At 34.0% G+C, this 17,059-nt stretch overlaps 1 protein-coding gene across 1 annotated transcript in view; it reads left to right on the forward strand.

Moving 5' to 3' along the window:
- Window positions 1-17,059, forward strand: part of DNAJC15 (DnaJ heat shock protein family (Hsp40) member C15) — a 78,345-nt gene that overhangs the window by 40,127 nt on the left and 21,159 nt on the right. The window contains exons 4-5 of the mRNA XM_012761027.3: window positions 2,175-2,251; window positions 10,695-10,765. Coding sequence (XP_012616481.1) covers window positions 2,175-2,251; window positions 10,695-10,765 — 148 coding nt within the window. The remainder of the gene's footprint in view (window positions 1-2,174; window positions 2,252-10,694; window positions 10,766-17,059) is intronic.

The following is a 17,059-nucleotide window of genomic DNA, read 5'->3' on the forward strand; positions in this document are numbered from 1 at the left end:
CTTGGAAATCCTATTAGAAAAATATAACCATCTACTCCATCTATTTGATTATGCAGTTGCTCCTTATAATAATCTAATTTTTATGGATCTCAACATTTTCTTTGGTCCGCCACAGTGTTGTCAGAAGATGGTTCTGTAGTGCCTTATGTCTGTATATCCTAATATAATATGATATTGGTTTATTATTTTCTAACTTAAAAAGGTCTTTCAGTTATATTTTATTAGGGGAGGGAGTACAGAGTTGTAGTTTTGTGCTTGTTTATGATACAGATACTAATTTAAACATATTAAAATACTGTGATAATATTTTTGTTCTACTTAAAATTATGTGATAGAAACCCTAAATTTCATGCAAATTTAGAAGGTATAACTTTCTCTGAAGAAATATGCGTGTACAGTTGACCCTTGAACAACACGGGTTTAGACTGCATGGGTCCACTTACATGCGGATTTTTTTTTTTCAGTAAATACAGTCAGCCCCCCATATGGGCAGCTCGGCATCCACAACCAAATGTGGATCAAAAGTACAGTATTCACAGGATATGCAACCCTCTTATATGGAGGGCCAGTGTTTCATATTTGTGGGTTCCTTGCAGGGCCAACTGCAGGACTTGAGTATGCGGATTTTGGTACCAGTGATCCTGGAACCAATCACCCATAGATACCAAAGGACAACTGTTTTAGTAGTGATTAACAGCAACTTTTTGTTTTCTCTTTGTCTGATTTTCTGTACACAGCTCCCAAATATTAAGTTTCTATCCTCAAAATAAGTTCTTTTAGAAGGGTTGTATTGATTATATATGTACAGATTGACCTACTCCTCATAAAGGCAGTGTTCTAAGGTGTGAACTTCTTCTGGACACTAGAGTTTAAGTAGCCTTTTCTGAGACTTCATTTCTACCAGGGCAAAACTGAGAGTAAAAATATTGCTAAAATACCAATATTAATGAGCTTTGTGACTGTAGTGGGAATGACAGTTCATGAAACATCATCAATTTGTCTTCTTTATTATGCTGATTCAGAATTTTAGAGCTCCTCGTAAAAACTCATAGAAAAATTTTTTTCCTGAATAAAGAATTACTCTATGCATTAGAGAATTACAATGCTTATCTCCTCCACCCCCCATGTTAACCAGTCATTAGATATAGGGTCCCCCAGGAAGAGGACATGAGCTTTCTTCAGGTAAGGCAATTCCTGAAGCATCTGAGAGCTAGTTGCTATCTGCCAGCAGCAGCCCCAGCGTCCCAGGAGTAAGTCCTCCTTTCCTGAAGAGGGATCTGGCCAGCACATGACAGTGTCCTCTGCATGATTCTTAATACCTCTTTTCCCATATTCCATATTTAATATATCCAGGAAGGATTTAGTCTGCTTTCAAAATACAACCAGAATTGACTCCTTTGTACCACCTCCTCTGCCATTAATCCATAGCACCATCATCTCTTGACTGGATTATTGTTATCATCTCTTAACTGGTCTCCTGCTTCCACCTTCCCACCTTTGTATTCTCCACATAGCAGTTAGAGAAATCCTTTCAAAACAGTCCGTTTGTGTTACTCCAGTGCTCTGGCTTCTCCTCCCACTTAAAATCCTCGACTCTTTCCATTGCTTACAACCCTCCAGAATCCGGCTCTGATTGCCTCTTTAATTCACCTACCTCTCCTTGTTGTTTTCACCTCTCTAGCCAAACTAAAACCTTTAGGTCCAGTTTCCCAGCCTTTCTTGACTTGCTTATCTGCTATCCTGATGTACTTCACACTTTGTCAGTTCCTCCTTTTCTTTCTTTTTTGGCCAGTCTGGTAGGCAGAACAATGTTTGACATACCACCATCAAATGATTTGGTCAAGGATATCCAATGAGAAAAATACTACAGAGCTTATAAAAAGTCCAAGCATTTTGCTTCTACCAATCTCTTTTGTTCCTTCAGGTATATCTCAGTGGTGAAAAATTTGTGTTTTAAAGTGAAAAAAATTGTTAATGTTTTTTAAGTATTCTTGGTCAAAGTTTCTTGAAAAGAATCATCGTTTGGTGCTCCCCTCACCCCCCCCCACACACACACAATTTCAAGTTGACTTCTAGTAAAATGCATTACTCTTCTTGCAGCTATGTGATGAGATTGAGGCCATGCCACCTCATGCATAGAACTAATTATTTCTTGCTCTTTCTTTCTTTTACAGAGCCTTTCATCCTACTATAAAGGAGGATTTGAACAGAAAATGAGTAGGCGAGAAGCTAGTCTTATTTTAGGTATAAGGTAGGTGTGCTGCATAAGTATTGTTGTGTTCTGTGGCCAAGCTTGTCTTAAAAAAGAAGAAAATGTTACAATGAAGTTATGCTTTTATTTAAAATTCTGAGTAGGAGGCAGTGGAGAAAATATCAAATTTTTACATTTTAAAGCCTCAAATCTAAGCGAGTATCCCACTCCCCCTAAAAACATCAGGCAAAGTTGTGATGTGTCTTTTTTTTTTAACAAGGAGCTATAATATTTGAATATTAAAGTTTCAAATCAGTCAATCAAAATATCCCTTATTGTGACACTGAGTTCTCTCTGGACTCAGTTTGATAATTTGACAAGTATCATATTTTTAATTGTAATTCAGAATCTATTGCACAGTTCTTTTCTACTTCCACAAATTGACAGCTAGCATATTTTATTATTTGCCTCAGTATCCATTTATTGTCTAACTTTGGACAGTATAGGAGAAAGTTAATGATATTGTATGATTGCTGTGTGATATCATGTAACATTTAATGTTAAGAATATTTTCTCCTACCATAGATTTATCATCAACTGTGTTCATTTCTTTATCTTATATTCCTTCAGAGCCTACTCTCAAATTTGTGTGGAAGTTGCTTACAGTAGCCCACACATAAAATTTGGTGATTTAATCAACACAAACAGAATAGATAATAAAGTCCTATATTAATGAAAAAAAATTTTAATCTTTTGTGATGAGCAGATTTTTATTTTTTTAATTTATTTTTTAAATTTTTTAAGCAAAACATTTTATTACTTCTTATAACCTAGCAAAAAACAAAAGAGGGTGGGGGGCTGTATTTAGCTTAGAATTTTATTTAAATCTAAGAGAGACATGATCTCTCTTTATCAGAGAATAGAAAATGGGAAATGATTTTAAGCAAGAAATGGTGGCTCACTCCTGTAATCCTAGCACTCTGGGAGGCCGAGGCAGGTGGATTGCTCAAAGTCAGGAGTTCGAAACCTGAGCAAGAGCGAGACCCCATCTCTACTAAAAATAGAAAGAAATTAATTGACCAACTAAAAATATATATAGAAAAAATTAGCCGGGCATGGTGGTGCTTGCCTGTAGTCCCAGCTACTCGGGAGGTTGAGGCAGTAGGATCACTTGAGCCCAGGAGATTGAGGTTGTTGTGAGCTAGGCTAACGCCACACCACTCTAGCCGGGCAACAAAGTGAGACTCTGTCTCAAGGAAAAAAAAAAAAGATACATGGCTCAAGAATCCAAGTGCCCATCAGTACATTAGTAGATTAAGAAAATAAGGTACATGTATACCATGGAGTACTACTCAGCCATTAAAAAAATGGTGAACTAATACCTCGTATATTAACCTGGATGGAACTGGAAGCCATTCTTCTAGATGAAGTATCACAAGAATGGGAAAACAATCACCACATGTACTCACCATTAAATTGGAACTAATCAATCAACACTTATGTGCACATATGGAATAACATTCATTCAAAATCAAGCAGGTGGGAGGGGGAGAAGGGGATGGGTAAATTTACACATCAGGTATAATGTGTATAATCAGGTATAATGCACACTGTCTGGGGGATGGGCACATTTATAACATTGACTGAAACAGTACAAAAGCAATTTATGTAACCAAAATGTTTGTACCCCCATAATATACTAAAATTAAAAAAAAGATATATGGTTATAAAGATTTTGGTTATAAAGGCTATAATGGTTAAAAACTGAAAGCTATACAAAATTCAGTGGTTAAGGGCACAGACTCTGGGATCAAGTAGATCTGGTTTGAATACTAATTTTACCACCTACTAAATGGTTGACCTTGGTTTCATCATCTTTAAAGTAAGATAGAGATAATATATTAGTTTAAACTACATAGGGTTGCCATGAAGTCTAGGTTATATAAGACAAATGAAATTCTTAATTCAAAACATGGCAATTAGTAACTAATCCATAAATGTCAGATCCTTATTCTGGTTCTGCTGCTTAGCTGTTGTATTGTATGATCTTGGTCAAGTTTTTTTTTTTTTTTTTTTTAAGCTTTTCTGCACTTTTAGCTTCTTCATTTTTGAATTGGGATTAATAATATTCTGCCTTGTTGGAATAATATAAGAATGATAAATGATGCCTTTTCATACAAGTGGCTACCAAATATTAGGTGCTTCAAAAAATGTTGTCTCCTTTCTCTTCCCATCTCTGTCATGAGTGCAGAAGCTGGATATTTGCCCCTAACACATTAAATGGAAAGGCAAAACCTATCTTGCTTTCCTCTACCCTTTTCTTTCACAATGTTGATTATGATACGATACTTTAAGCGATGAATACATCTCTATGATTTCATTTTCTGTGATCACTGAATCTAAACTGTGTGGAATATATTAGCAAGTAGATGAAGCGAAATGGAGCTGATCCTGTTGATGATGTATTAAAAAGTACTCTGTATGTGCTATTTGATGATTCTACACATTCTTCCATATTGCATTTAATATGTGATTGTTTACTAAAATGAGTATTTGAATCTTTGCTTTATGTTTTTACTTGTAAGAGAATAGTTTTCTGCACTATAACTCATGCCTATAACAAAAAGCCTGAATTTTTATTGAGCTGCCCAGCAATACTATTGTTAATACCTAGTACCGTTAAGTCCTCACTTAACATTGTTGATAGGTTCTTACAAACTGTGACTTTAAGCAAAACAACATATAACAACACCAATTGTGTTTTTCTCATCAATGTTATAATGAAACGACACTGAAGGAAGAAAACGTTATTCAAGGACCTGCTGTAAGTCATTTTGCTTAAAGTTGCAGTTTTCAAGAACCTATCGACAACGTTAAGTGAGGACTTACCTATATTGTCTGAAGTGATCACATTTGTGATTTTCAAACTCTCTAAAAATTTCTGTGGAGCTATTTAAACTAAATATTATGCAATAGCCTAATAGTAAAGAAAAATAAAAGATGAAACCAAAACTGGTCCATTTGCCACAGGGTGGGAGGACACCACTGAGTCCCACACACTTCACTGCCACCTAGATGTAATCCAGGGAGCACAGTTTGAAATCTCTGGTCTAGGGAACATGATATTTATTTATTTATATTATTATTATTATTTTGAGACAGAGTCTCACTTTGTTGCCCAGGCTAGAGTGGGTGCTGTGGCGTCAGCCTAGTTCACAACAACCTCAAACTCCTGGGCCCAAGCGATCCTACTGCCTCAGCCTCCCAAGTAGCTGGGACTACAGGCATGAGCCACCATGCCCGGCTAGTTTTTTCTCTATATATTTTTAGTTGGTCAATTAATTTCTTTCTATTTTTTTAGTAGAGATGGGGTCTCGCTCTTGCTCAGGCTGGTCTCAAACTCCTGACCTTGAGTAATCCGCCTGCCCCGGCCTCCCAGAGTGCTAGGATTACAGGTGTGAGCCACTGAACCCACTGGGAAAATGATATTTAAAGTTACATTTTCTATTTCATGGTAAAAGTGTATATACTAGAGCTATATCATTGCAGCTATATTTAATTTTTACACTAAGTTTAAAAACTAGGATTCTCTCATCTTTTCTGATTTTTACAGTGACAAACAAATGTATTAAAATGTATTACAGTCCTAGAGACTTAATATAGTAATAGCAAAAAAAAGTCATAAACCCAGCAGGCAAGCAAGAATGCTTCCCTTCATCCCCAAAGCTCATCACTAGGAGTCAGATAATTATTATCTTAAAAATAGAATGTTTTGAATGTCCACACTTACGCATAAGAACCTTCTTCGTATTTTTTACTTTAATCTAGTCCAGCGATTGGCAGACCTCAGTGTACATAATACTTTATGGAGTTTTAGGTATAAAACCATATGCACTATTTTTTATAGGCTATGTAATTGATTTTCAAGTATAATTTTGGCTGAAGTAATTTTCAGATTTTGTTTTATGTGCTCAATTAAAACTTAGTTATCTAGACTAATATGCAACTTATCCTCAAAAAATGTACAGCAGAATTTGGGGTTTTAGTGAATTTTTATTTTATCTAGTGGGCCTCATTTAATTAACTTCATGAAATAAGGTTTTTTTTTTTTTTTTTTTTTTTGAGACAGAGTCTCGCTTTCTTGCCTAGGCTAGAGTGAGTGCCGTGGCGTCAGCTTAGCTCACAGCAACCTCAAACTCCTGGGCTCAAGCAATCCTCCTGCCTCAGCCTCCCAAGTAGCTGGGACTACAGGCATGCGCCACCATGCCCGGCTAATTTTTTTATATATATATCAGTTGGCCAATTAATTTCTTTCTATTTATAGTAGAGACGGGGTCTCGCTCTTGCTCAGGCTGGTTTTGAACTCCTGACCTTGAGCAATCCGCCCGCCTCGGCCTCCCAAGAGCTAGGATTACAGGCGTGAGCCACAGCGCCCGGCCTGAAATAAGGTTTTTAAAGCTCTTTTTTAACTTCAAAATTTTTTTCAATACGATCCTTTATAATGTTAGTATTACTAATGTAGAGCCTTTGTTTTTTTAAGGAGCTTACCTTTTTATCATCATTTTTTCTTGGAGGATGATATAAAATGCATTAAGCACCCGTTACATGTACAATCCTAAATGCTATTTTAAGATGCACATCATAGCTTCTACCCTTAAGTAATTGAGAATCTACCTAGGGAGACATATTAAATATATATAGAATAACTAATATATAATATATTAGTTATGCTATAACATAACTAATAAAGGAAAGAAGTTCTATAGAGCACCAAAAAATGGAATGATAAGTGTATATTAGCCACAGAAAACTAAATCATACTGAATTTTTTAAAGTATGAGGCATACCAAGGAATTAGGAAAATAAGAACAAACCAAACCCAAAGCCAGGAGAGGAAAAGAAATAACAAAGATCAGAGCAAAACCAAATGAAATTGAGACCAAAAAATAATACAAAGAATTAATGAAAGAAAAAATTGGTTCTTTGAAAATATATTAATAAACAAAATTGATAGATCACTAGCTAGCTAAACCAAGAAAAGACTGAATTAAGTGCAATGAGAAATAAAAAATGACATTACAATTGATACCAGAGAAATATGAAAGATCACCAGAAACTACTATGAACATCTCTACACTCACAAACTAGAAAACCTAGAGGGAATGGATAAATTCCTGGAAACATAAAACCTCCCAAATTGAACCAAGAAGAAATAGACATCTGGAACAGACCAATAACAAGTAGTGAGATTGAATCAGTAATAAACAGTTTCCCAAGAAAAATATTCTCCAAGACTACATGGATTTGCAGCTGAATTCTGCTAGACATACAAAGAGTTGCTACCAGTTCTTTCTAATGGAAACTGTTCTAAAAAATTGAGGAAGAGGGACTCCTCTCTAACTCCTTCTGTGAGGCCACTGTCACCCTGATACCAAAGCCAGGCAAGGACACAACAACAAAAACAAAAAAGCTACAGACCAACATCCTTGATGAACATAGATGCAAAAATCCTCAACAAAATACTAGCAAACAGAATCCAACAGCACATCAAAAAGATAATACACGACAATCATGTGGGTTTTATTCCAGGGGTGCAAGGATGGTTCACTATATGCAAATAAATAAATATGATTCACTACATAAACAGAATTAAAAACAAAACTCATATGATCATTTCGATAGATGCAGAAAAAGCATTTGATAAAATTTAGCATCCTTCATGATAAAAGTCTTCAAGAAACTAGGCATAAAGGATCATACTTCAGAATAATAAAAGCCATATATGACAAACCCATAGCCAACATCATACTAAATGGGGAAAAGTTGAAATCATTCCCAATAAGAATTGGAACAAGACAAGGATGCCCACTGTCACCACTTTTATTCCACGTAGTTCTGGAAGTCCTAGCCAGAAAAGTCAAGCAAGAGAAAGAAATAAAAGGCATCCAAATTGTAAAAGAGGAAGTCAAATTATCTCTTTTGCTGAAGATATGATATACCTAGAAAATGCTAAAGACTCCTCCAAAAGACTCCTTGTTTTGATATATGAATTTAGTAAAATTTTAGGATACAAAATCAATGTACAAAAAATCAGTAGCATTTATATATACCAATAATGACAACTCAATTCCATTTACAGTAGCTACAAAAAATAAAATAAAATACCTAAGAATACATTTATCCAAGAAAGTATAAGATCTCTATAAGGAAAATACAAAATAATGATGAAAGAGGCTGGTCCGATGGTAGTGGGTTATCAGAACTTATTAACATTAGTGTCACTAAAGTTGGTATTCAACCCCCTACTGCTAAATTTGACTGGCTTTAAAAAAAAAAATGATGAAAGAAATTGTAGGTGACACAAATAAATGGAAAAACATCCAGGCTCATGGATTGGAAGAATCAGTATTGTTAAAATGACCATAACTTTGGGCAGCCTACAGATTCAATACAATTCCTATCAAAATACAATATCATTTTTCACAGAATTACATTAACAATCCTAAAATCCGTATGGAACCAAAAAAGAGCCTGAATAGCCAAAGCAATCCCAAGTAAAAAGAACAAAGCTAGAAGCATTACATTACCTGACTTCAAATTATACTGCAAGGCTATAGTAACCCAAACAGCATGGTACAAGTGTAAAAATAGACACATTGATCTAATGGAACAGAATGGAGAACTCAGAAATAAAGCCACATACCTACAATTGTTTTTCATTTCTTAATAGACAATTAAACAATATGGTGTTCGTATCCCCGACACAATGTTTAATGGTTACATTCTCAAAGTTCAGTGGTCTTTGTAACTGGACAATGTTTGAGTGTCTATCAGGTAGTTACCTACAAGCCAAACAATAAGTTTGATATGGTCCCCCAAAGACTTCTGTAAACAGCCAAAAGGAATACCGTTAAGTCCTTATATGAAAAGACTTATTCATTTTATTCATGAAAGAATATTTTATATGCTTATTAAGCAATTAATAGCACATTTTAATATACTTAGTGAACTGGCATTTACCCAAAGATTAGAGGTGGCAAGTAACTGGCAAGAAACTGCTAAAGACTAGAACACTAACAAAATCAAGGATTGACAGCTGATAGCAAGGGAGAGGCACTATTCAAAACAGACAGAAGCAGCAAACCACTACAGACCTTGAGAGTTTCTTTGTGTTTAATCATGATAATGCTCTGAGTCATTCAAGGAATGTTAAAGTTTAAGTTATTTATATTATGCTTTATTTTTTAAAAGTAGGAAATACATAATAAATTTTGATAAGCATCCTTTACATCCTAATAACAACTTCTATTTGAACACTGATTATGCTAGGTAATGCTAATCTTTTTACTTACATCATCTAGTTTATCTTTCAAATAATCCTGGGAGGTAGATTTTATTATATGCATTTTACATATGAGAAAATTATAACTTAAGAGTTTAAGTCAGCAAGAAAAAGTTTCATAGGCAATGAGTGGGAGAATCAGGATTTTGAACCCGTATCTGAAGAACTCTAAATGTGCCTGCTTTTAGCCACTGCAGTGTGGTTCATCTATGCAAATTACATTCTGTTGATCTTTACAACTACCCCATACTTGAACCGAGCTATTATCCCTATTTGAGGCCCAGAAAAGCTAAGTAGCTTAGATAAAATAGCATAGCTATTAAGTAGCAAGAGTAGGATTTTGTTGTTGTTAGTGTTATTTTTTTTTCCTTGTCTAGAAAATGTGCTAAATGAAAAACATTGCCAATACTGGATAAATTAGCTTTTACCAAAATAATTTTAGGTTTATTTAATTTTCTACTTTAATTTTGTGTAAAGCATAGGCTTTAACAACCAAGCTTTTACCACAGGTTTCTCACAAAGCTAAATAAACTGTGAGATATAAGGCGTTTTGAGATCCTCTGAAAGATAAAAATAAAAGATAACTATGATGGAACACTTGCTGCATGCCAAGTACTGTTCTAGCACTTGATAGGCATTAGCTCATTTAAGCCTTACTATTGCTCTATGAGGAATTTGTTATTGCTAGCTCTATTTTACAGTGTGGAAGCTGAAGCACGAAGCAGTTAAAAATTTGAAAAAGGTTACCCAATCCGAAATGACAATGCTAGGATTAAAATCCAGCAGTCTAGCTCTGAAATCCAAATACTTGTCTAATACACTATATACACTGCCTTCCCCCAAAATAACTTAGAAGTGTAAGTTTTCAAACTCACAATACAGTCTACAGACTAAGACTTTCCGGACCTATATATTGTCTTTTATTTTTTAAATTATTGAGACTAGGGACTGGCATACAAAGGACTGAAGAAAAACACATACAGCATTGAATCAGTGATTTGTTTTGATAGTGGAATTAAGTGAAAAACTGTAATTTCATATTTGTCCACAAGATGGTGAAATTCTCATTAGGTTTTAATTTCTTGAAACCCATATAAACTTGTTAATTTATAATCTGCATTTGGCACTATTTATTATAAGCACGTTAATTTCTTTTTACAGCCCATCTGCTGGCAAGGCCAAGATTAGAACAGCTCATAGGAGAATCATGATTTTGAATCACCCAGATAAAGGTAGGTAGAATTCCTATTTTTCATCATACGTGGATCACAATATGCTGTGAATTCCTTTCAGTTTACTTAAACTCAGAAATGATACATAGTTGAGATAGAAGTTTATGTGCTACATGTATTATGATTTTTATTATAAATAAATAAGCCTTTAGGTTGGAGAGTTCAGTGACACACAGAAGTAATGGATTTATATTAAAAGCTTTCAAGAACTTAGTTGCTGTTTTTTATAAGAGCATCTGAACCTATTTAATGCTCCTACCATTTTTATCAAGAAAGAAAACATGAGTTGTGAGCTCTTTGATTATATAAACTGATTTGGGCACCATGAATTATATTTATTTAACCCTAAATATAAAAGCACAGGAGTTAGAGGATTTCCTCTAAATCTATGAATGTAATATGTCATAGATGATTCTAAATTTCTTAATTTTATTCTGGAAGGCTCTGAGGCTGAGCCATTTGTTTTTAACTGGCCAGGTTTTTAATGTAAATTTATCTTACAGAAAGACAATTATTATAACTTTAACTACACTACAGCTGCTTGAGAGAGAAAGCCCATATGTTCATTACTGTTTCTGCTTTAAAATAACAGATGGTAGAAAGTTGCACTGTATTTCAGAAGTCAAAGGGGGGGAGGAAAGTGAAGGGTTTCTTGGATTCCTATTTATAGACTTTCAATTTTCTAATTATTTTGAACAAAACTAAAAACAAATTTTGGATTCCTATCCATCCTTACTGACACCAAAATAAGGCATTCTTTTTCCGCATTCTCACTTAATTACTTACTATAAAAATTCTTTTCACTAGGCATCATCTCTGTTGGTTTTTTGCACTTGCTGTTCTTTAGTGTGAATAAACATGAGAATAAACTTTGAAAAGAGGTTTTGCTTAAAATTTCTAAACAGCTTCAACAGTTACTGAAAAATCCACTCAACTAATTTACTTTGTATTGTGGGCTTTCAGAGTAATTGACTGAGAAAGAAATGTGTTTAAGTGCCTCCTTGAAGCTCTGTGTCTCCTAAACATCCTGTGTCCCTTCTAGGTCAAGTGAATGCCCTTCTCTGATTGATTGCAGTAGGATCAAGCACTCATGTCTGTCAGATGATTGACAAGTTGTTCATTGTGCCTGCTGGCAAGGAAGCAAATTCTAAAATGTATCTAAGAGTATGATTTTTAGATGCCTTTAGTAAAACAAAAAATATTTATGCATCTTATGAGCCAGTAGTGTTTAAAGAATTACATGATTTATTCTGAGAAGGTATGTTTAGCAGAGGTGGGATTGTTCACTGTCGTGTGCTTTACTCCTGTCTGGCCCTGTGTGGTAGCTGGATGTGAGAGAATGGACCCACGAGCAGGAGGCCAGCATTTTTTTCTGGCTTCTGCCTTCCAGCCAGCATTGTGGCCTCAAACACTCCCTTAACTTCTCCAAATGTGAGTTTTATCATCTCCAAAATGAAGAGATTTATTTCTAAAGTCCTCTTTGTTTACATGACTTAATAACCTTTTTTATACGCGTACAACTAATGAAGAGCTTGCACCCTATGATTCTCTTCAAGTTGCATTTTTAACTTAAGAAAGGTGCTCATAATTTGGACTGTTGTACCTTCTAAGAATGTATTGACAACTGTGGACATTTTTTCTCGTATAATTGCTCATTCACCCAAAACTTAAAGAAAGGCATGTGGAGTTTCAGAGAGTTCACAGACTTCCTAAAACCCAGATACAGATACTCACAGGTAAGAACTCCTGCTCTAGTAGAAGTGTAGTGAATTATGGAATATTGGAACTACTGTGTATGATAGAGTTAGGAGATGATAGCTCATAAATCTTAAAATTATCTTTTGAGAAGGAAAGTTGTTTTGTTTATAATGGGGAGAAGATAACAGATTTTAAACAAAAATGTCTCATTGCCTTTGGAGAGAGAAAGCCAGGAGCATTTGGGGAAGTATGAGAACAGACAACTCTTAATTTTGCCTCCTCACTATATTTGCTTTGGCCAAGTCATTACTGGGTGTTATAGGTGGTTGCAAATACTTAAATCCCCTACCTAATGCTTCTGAAATTCATGAATATGTTCCCCCACTGCAGCCCCAAGTAACTTTTCTGTTGGTTTTGCTACCAGCTGGTAGAATAAATTTGGAACTTCAAATGTGTGATCATCTGTAATTTCTTACACATTTCATTATCAGCTTATGTAAAGAAAGTGACACCAGAAAATTAGGTGTGGGAAATGGCTGAAAATAAATTTTTTTGTAGCTAGTTTTAAATGAGCATTCAAATGTATTTTGGTAAAAAGTAAATTTTGCTTTTTTAATTTATTGAGATAAAAAATTAATATAGTAAAAAAATTCTCAGGTCCTTGATCTAATGCTTTTGAGCTAGTATCTTTTAAGTTACTGCTTTTCTTAAATTGCAGAAGAAAGAGGTTAATTGTTATGACATTAGTAGTTTGATATAAATACCCAGTTTATAGAAAAGGGGAGAAGACAGACTAGGAAAATTCGAAAAACCATAGGACTGCAGAGATTTCAAAGTGTAGTTTGCCTATTATTGCTAGGCCATAGTTTGTTGTTACCTGAGTGCAACAAGTTAAACACAGAAATAAAAAGCAAACATTTAGAAACCTTTATAATAATTTGACATTGTGTTATCTAAATGTGTGATTCTTTGTATCATGTAAAACTATTGGTCCATGCTAATTAAAAGTTAAAAGTACTTCTTTGCCATAGTTTGAGAGGCAATGATCTGATCAGTGCTGCTTCCTAAATCAGGAGTTTCTACTACATCCTGCAGAAAATGTTCTGTTAGCTCTCTTTAAAGACTTTTAGTGATGGACAGCTTTCTGTTTTATAAGGCAGCCCACTCTACTGGTAGGCAGCTCTAACTACTAGAAAGTTCTTCCTTACATTTAGATGAAATCTTCTTGCCTGCAGTGAGGAAATTCTCAGCCTTTTTCTATTTATACCCCTATCAGTAAACATACAGTTTTCTCACTCTTCTTTAATATAATATGAAATTTATATTAAAATATTTAAAAATGTATTTTTAATATATTTTAAAATATATTAAATTGTAACATTAAAATTTATTACAGTACATTTTAAAATTTGTAAATATTTAATATTTAGAAAAAGAAAGATGTAATTGTCAAGAATCAACATGGATTTACTAAGCAAAAGTGATGCTTAATTAGTTTTATTTCTTTTTTTGATAGATGTACTAGACTGTTTCAGAGGACTCATCTTTCTTTTCCCTTCATTTCAACATTTTAGTTAGATTTAAGGTTTTATATTTGAGTTAATTAATTTTTTGTTAAAGAAATAATTTTATTTTATCATGCATTGATTTTTTTCCCTTGATAGATGGTAAGATCCTTAAAAATAAAGAACATAAGTTATTCATCTTTATAACCTATATATATGGCTGACATATAATAAACTCTATACATACATAATGAGTGAGATGTGCACCGTCCGGGGAATGGTCATGCTGGAGACTCAGACTTGCAGGGGGAGGGGGAAAGGGGCATTTATTGAAACCTTAAAATCTGTACCCCTATCATATGCCAAAATAAATAAATAAATAAGTTTCTTTGGATGAGTGAATAAATAAGCAAATGGATAAAAAGAAGGCAATCAAATTGGCAGGTAAAATAGAATTGGGAGTGATAATTGACACATTAAATAATCATATCAAAATTTTAAGAGACTTATTAGATTTATATGAAACAACCTAAAAGTATTTTTTTATTAATTCAAAAAGTATAATTCTGAAACAAGATAACTAGATCCCTGTCCCCATGGAAGCATACATTCTAATGGAGGGGCAGATAAATAAACCTATTTGAAGTTGTAATAAGTACAGTAACAGTATATTGGACTGCGATATACAATATGGGGGAGAGGCAACTTTATCTAACGTGACTGGGCAAACCTCTTTGAAGAGACCTAAAGGATAAGAAAGAGGTAGCTATATGAAAAGTGGAAGGAAAGTACATGGGCCAGCATGTGCAAAGGTGCTGATGAAGGAAGAAGTTAGTGTGTTTAAGGATCTGAAAGAAAACTAGTGTGCAGTGTAATTGGCAAGAGGAGAGGTAGCATAAGATGAGGTCGTGCCTAGATTTTGAAAACTAGTTATGCATTATGATAATGAAATACTGTAGTTTCCGTATAATAGTTGAACTTTGTTCTAAATGCAAAGAGAAGTTACTGTCAGCTTTTGGTCAGTAGTGTGGTTTAATTCTACTTACCTTTTAAGAAATCATGTTTTTTAGATTCAATCTCAATTTATTTACTTTTATTTTTAAGTATTTTTATACTGAAATGTAACATATAGGCAGAAAGGTACACAAATCATAGCTATTTTTCTTTACCACTGTGTTGACTTTGTACTGATCGTGCAAAAAACATTGGTGAGTAGAACTGCTGGTGTCTTAGCATGAGTCAAGGCAGTGGCACTGATCTGTCTATATGTGCATTTGGGAAAAATTAATCTTGACCACCATCACACCATATGCAAAGTTAATTCTTAATGGATTATAACCCGTTAAAAAAAAAAAACTTACGACAAATTAAATTTAGGAACATATGTTTCAGCAAAGAATGATTCATGAATCGGACAACACTCAGAACCAGAAGAGGTTCAGAGAATGCCCACCCCTTCCCCCACTCCAACCCCAGTAGTGTGAGCAATGAGTTTTTACAGACCAGACACAGAAGCAAAGTAGGGAAATCATCTGATTATCTACAGCTAGGGATCTGCTCTATTGGGGCATGGTGTAATGAGACATTTGCCTTGTTTGGGCATGGTGCGATGAGTTGGCTGCCTGTGACTGGCTGAAGCTGAGTTGTTTGTTATATGTCTAAGTTGAGTTTCAGTTTGTTTTTGTACTTATAAATTAGGTTGCATTTGTTATGTAGGAATTCACAGTATGGAGACAGCCCTGGGCTAATGGCCTCCTGCTCATTTAATTTAACAAACCTAAATGTGAAAGATAAAACAATAAAACTTCTATATAAAACAGCATAGACTAGGCAAAGATTTCCTATACAGGACATAAAAAATACTTACCATTTAAAGGGAGGAAAATGCCTCTATTTATGAGAAAAATTAACTGGTAATTTTGCTTTTTTGGAAGGTTGATAAATTTTGCTATCGAAATTACTGTGGCCTCCTAAAAGAAATTGGGCAGCATTCTTTATTTTATCAATGTTTGTATAAGATAAGTCTTGTTTCTTTTTTAAACATTTGTAAGAATTCACAAATGAAGCCAACTGGGCTTAGAGACTTCTTTGTGGGAAGATTTAAAATTGCAGGCTTAATTTATTTAAAAGATACATATCTACTCCAAAATTTCTATTTCTTCTTATTTTAGTTTTGGTTAGTTTTTTCATAGGAATTTGTTCATTTCACCTAAAATTTCAGATTTATTGTTATGAGGTTATTCATAATATCTTCATATTACTTTGTTAATGTTTGTAGTATCTGCAGTTTTAATGCTATTATACTTTTTCATTCTCAATATAGATAATTTATTAATTTATATCATCCTTTATTAATCTCCATTTGCAAATTAATTCTTATTTCCTTTCTGTTGCTATGTTTGGATTTAATTTGCTGTTCTTTTCCTAATTTTTGATATGAAGATTTAGATCATTGGCTTCAGCTATCATTCAGTTCAAAATACTGTAATTTTCATTATGATTTTGTCTTTGACCTGTGTGTTATTTGATATACATTGCCTTATTTTCAAACAATGGAGGATTTTGTAGTTATCTCTATAGTACTGATTTCTAGCTTAATTCCATTTGGGAAGAGAATGTACTCTGATTTCAGTGATCTAGCATATGGTCAGTTTTGGTAAACACTGTGATCACTTATTTTGCAGTTATTGGATTTAGTCTTCTAGATATGTGAGTAAAGTTTGTTGTTTATATTGTTCAGATATGTTATATTCTTACTGATTTCTTGTCTACCTGCCCTTTGATCTGTTAAGATAGGTGTAAAGCCTTCTGTGATTGTGAATTTGTCTGTTTTTTTCGTTTAGATTTGTCTTTTATTTATTTTTTTTGCCTGTGGTGATGGAATGATTTGGGCAACAAATGATTTAGGATTGTTGTGTCTTCCATGTAAAGTTGTTTTGAAATATCCCATTTAATCTGTAGTAATGCTTTTTGCCATAAAGTCTACTTTATCCAAAATTATTTATAGCTTTGGTTTCTTTTGGTTAGTGCTTACATGATTTATTTTTTCTATCTTTTTACTTTCAGCCTTTCTTTATCTTAATTATTGAAG

Source organism: Microcebus murinus, chromosome 13 (assembly GCF_040939455.1).
Source record: "Microcebus murinus isolate Inina chromosome 13, M.murinus_Inina_mat1.0, whole genome shotgun sequence".
NCBI classification, from domain to species: domain Eukaryota; kingdom Metazoa; phylum Chordata; class Mammalia; order Primates; family Cheirogaleidae; genus Microcebus; species Microcebus murinus.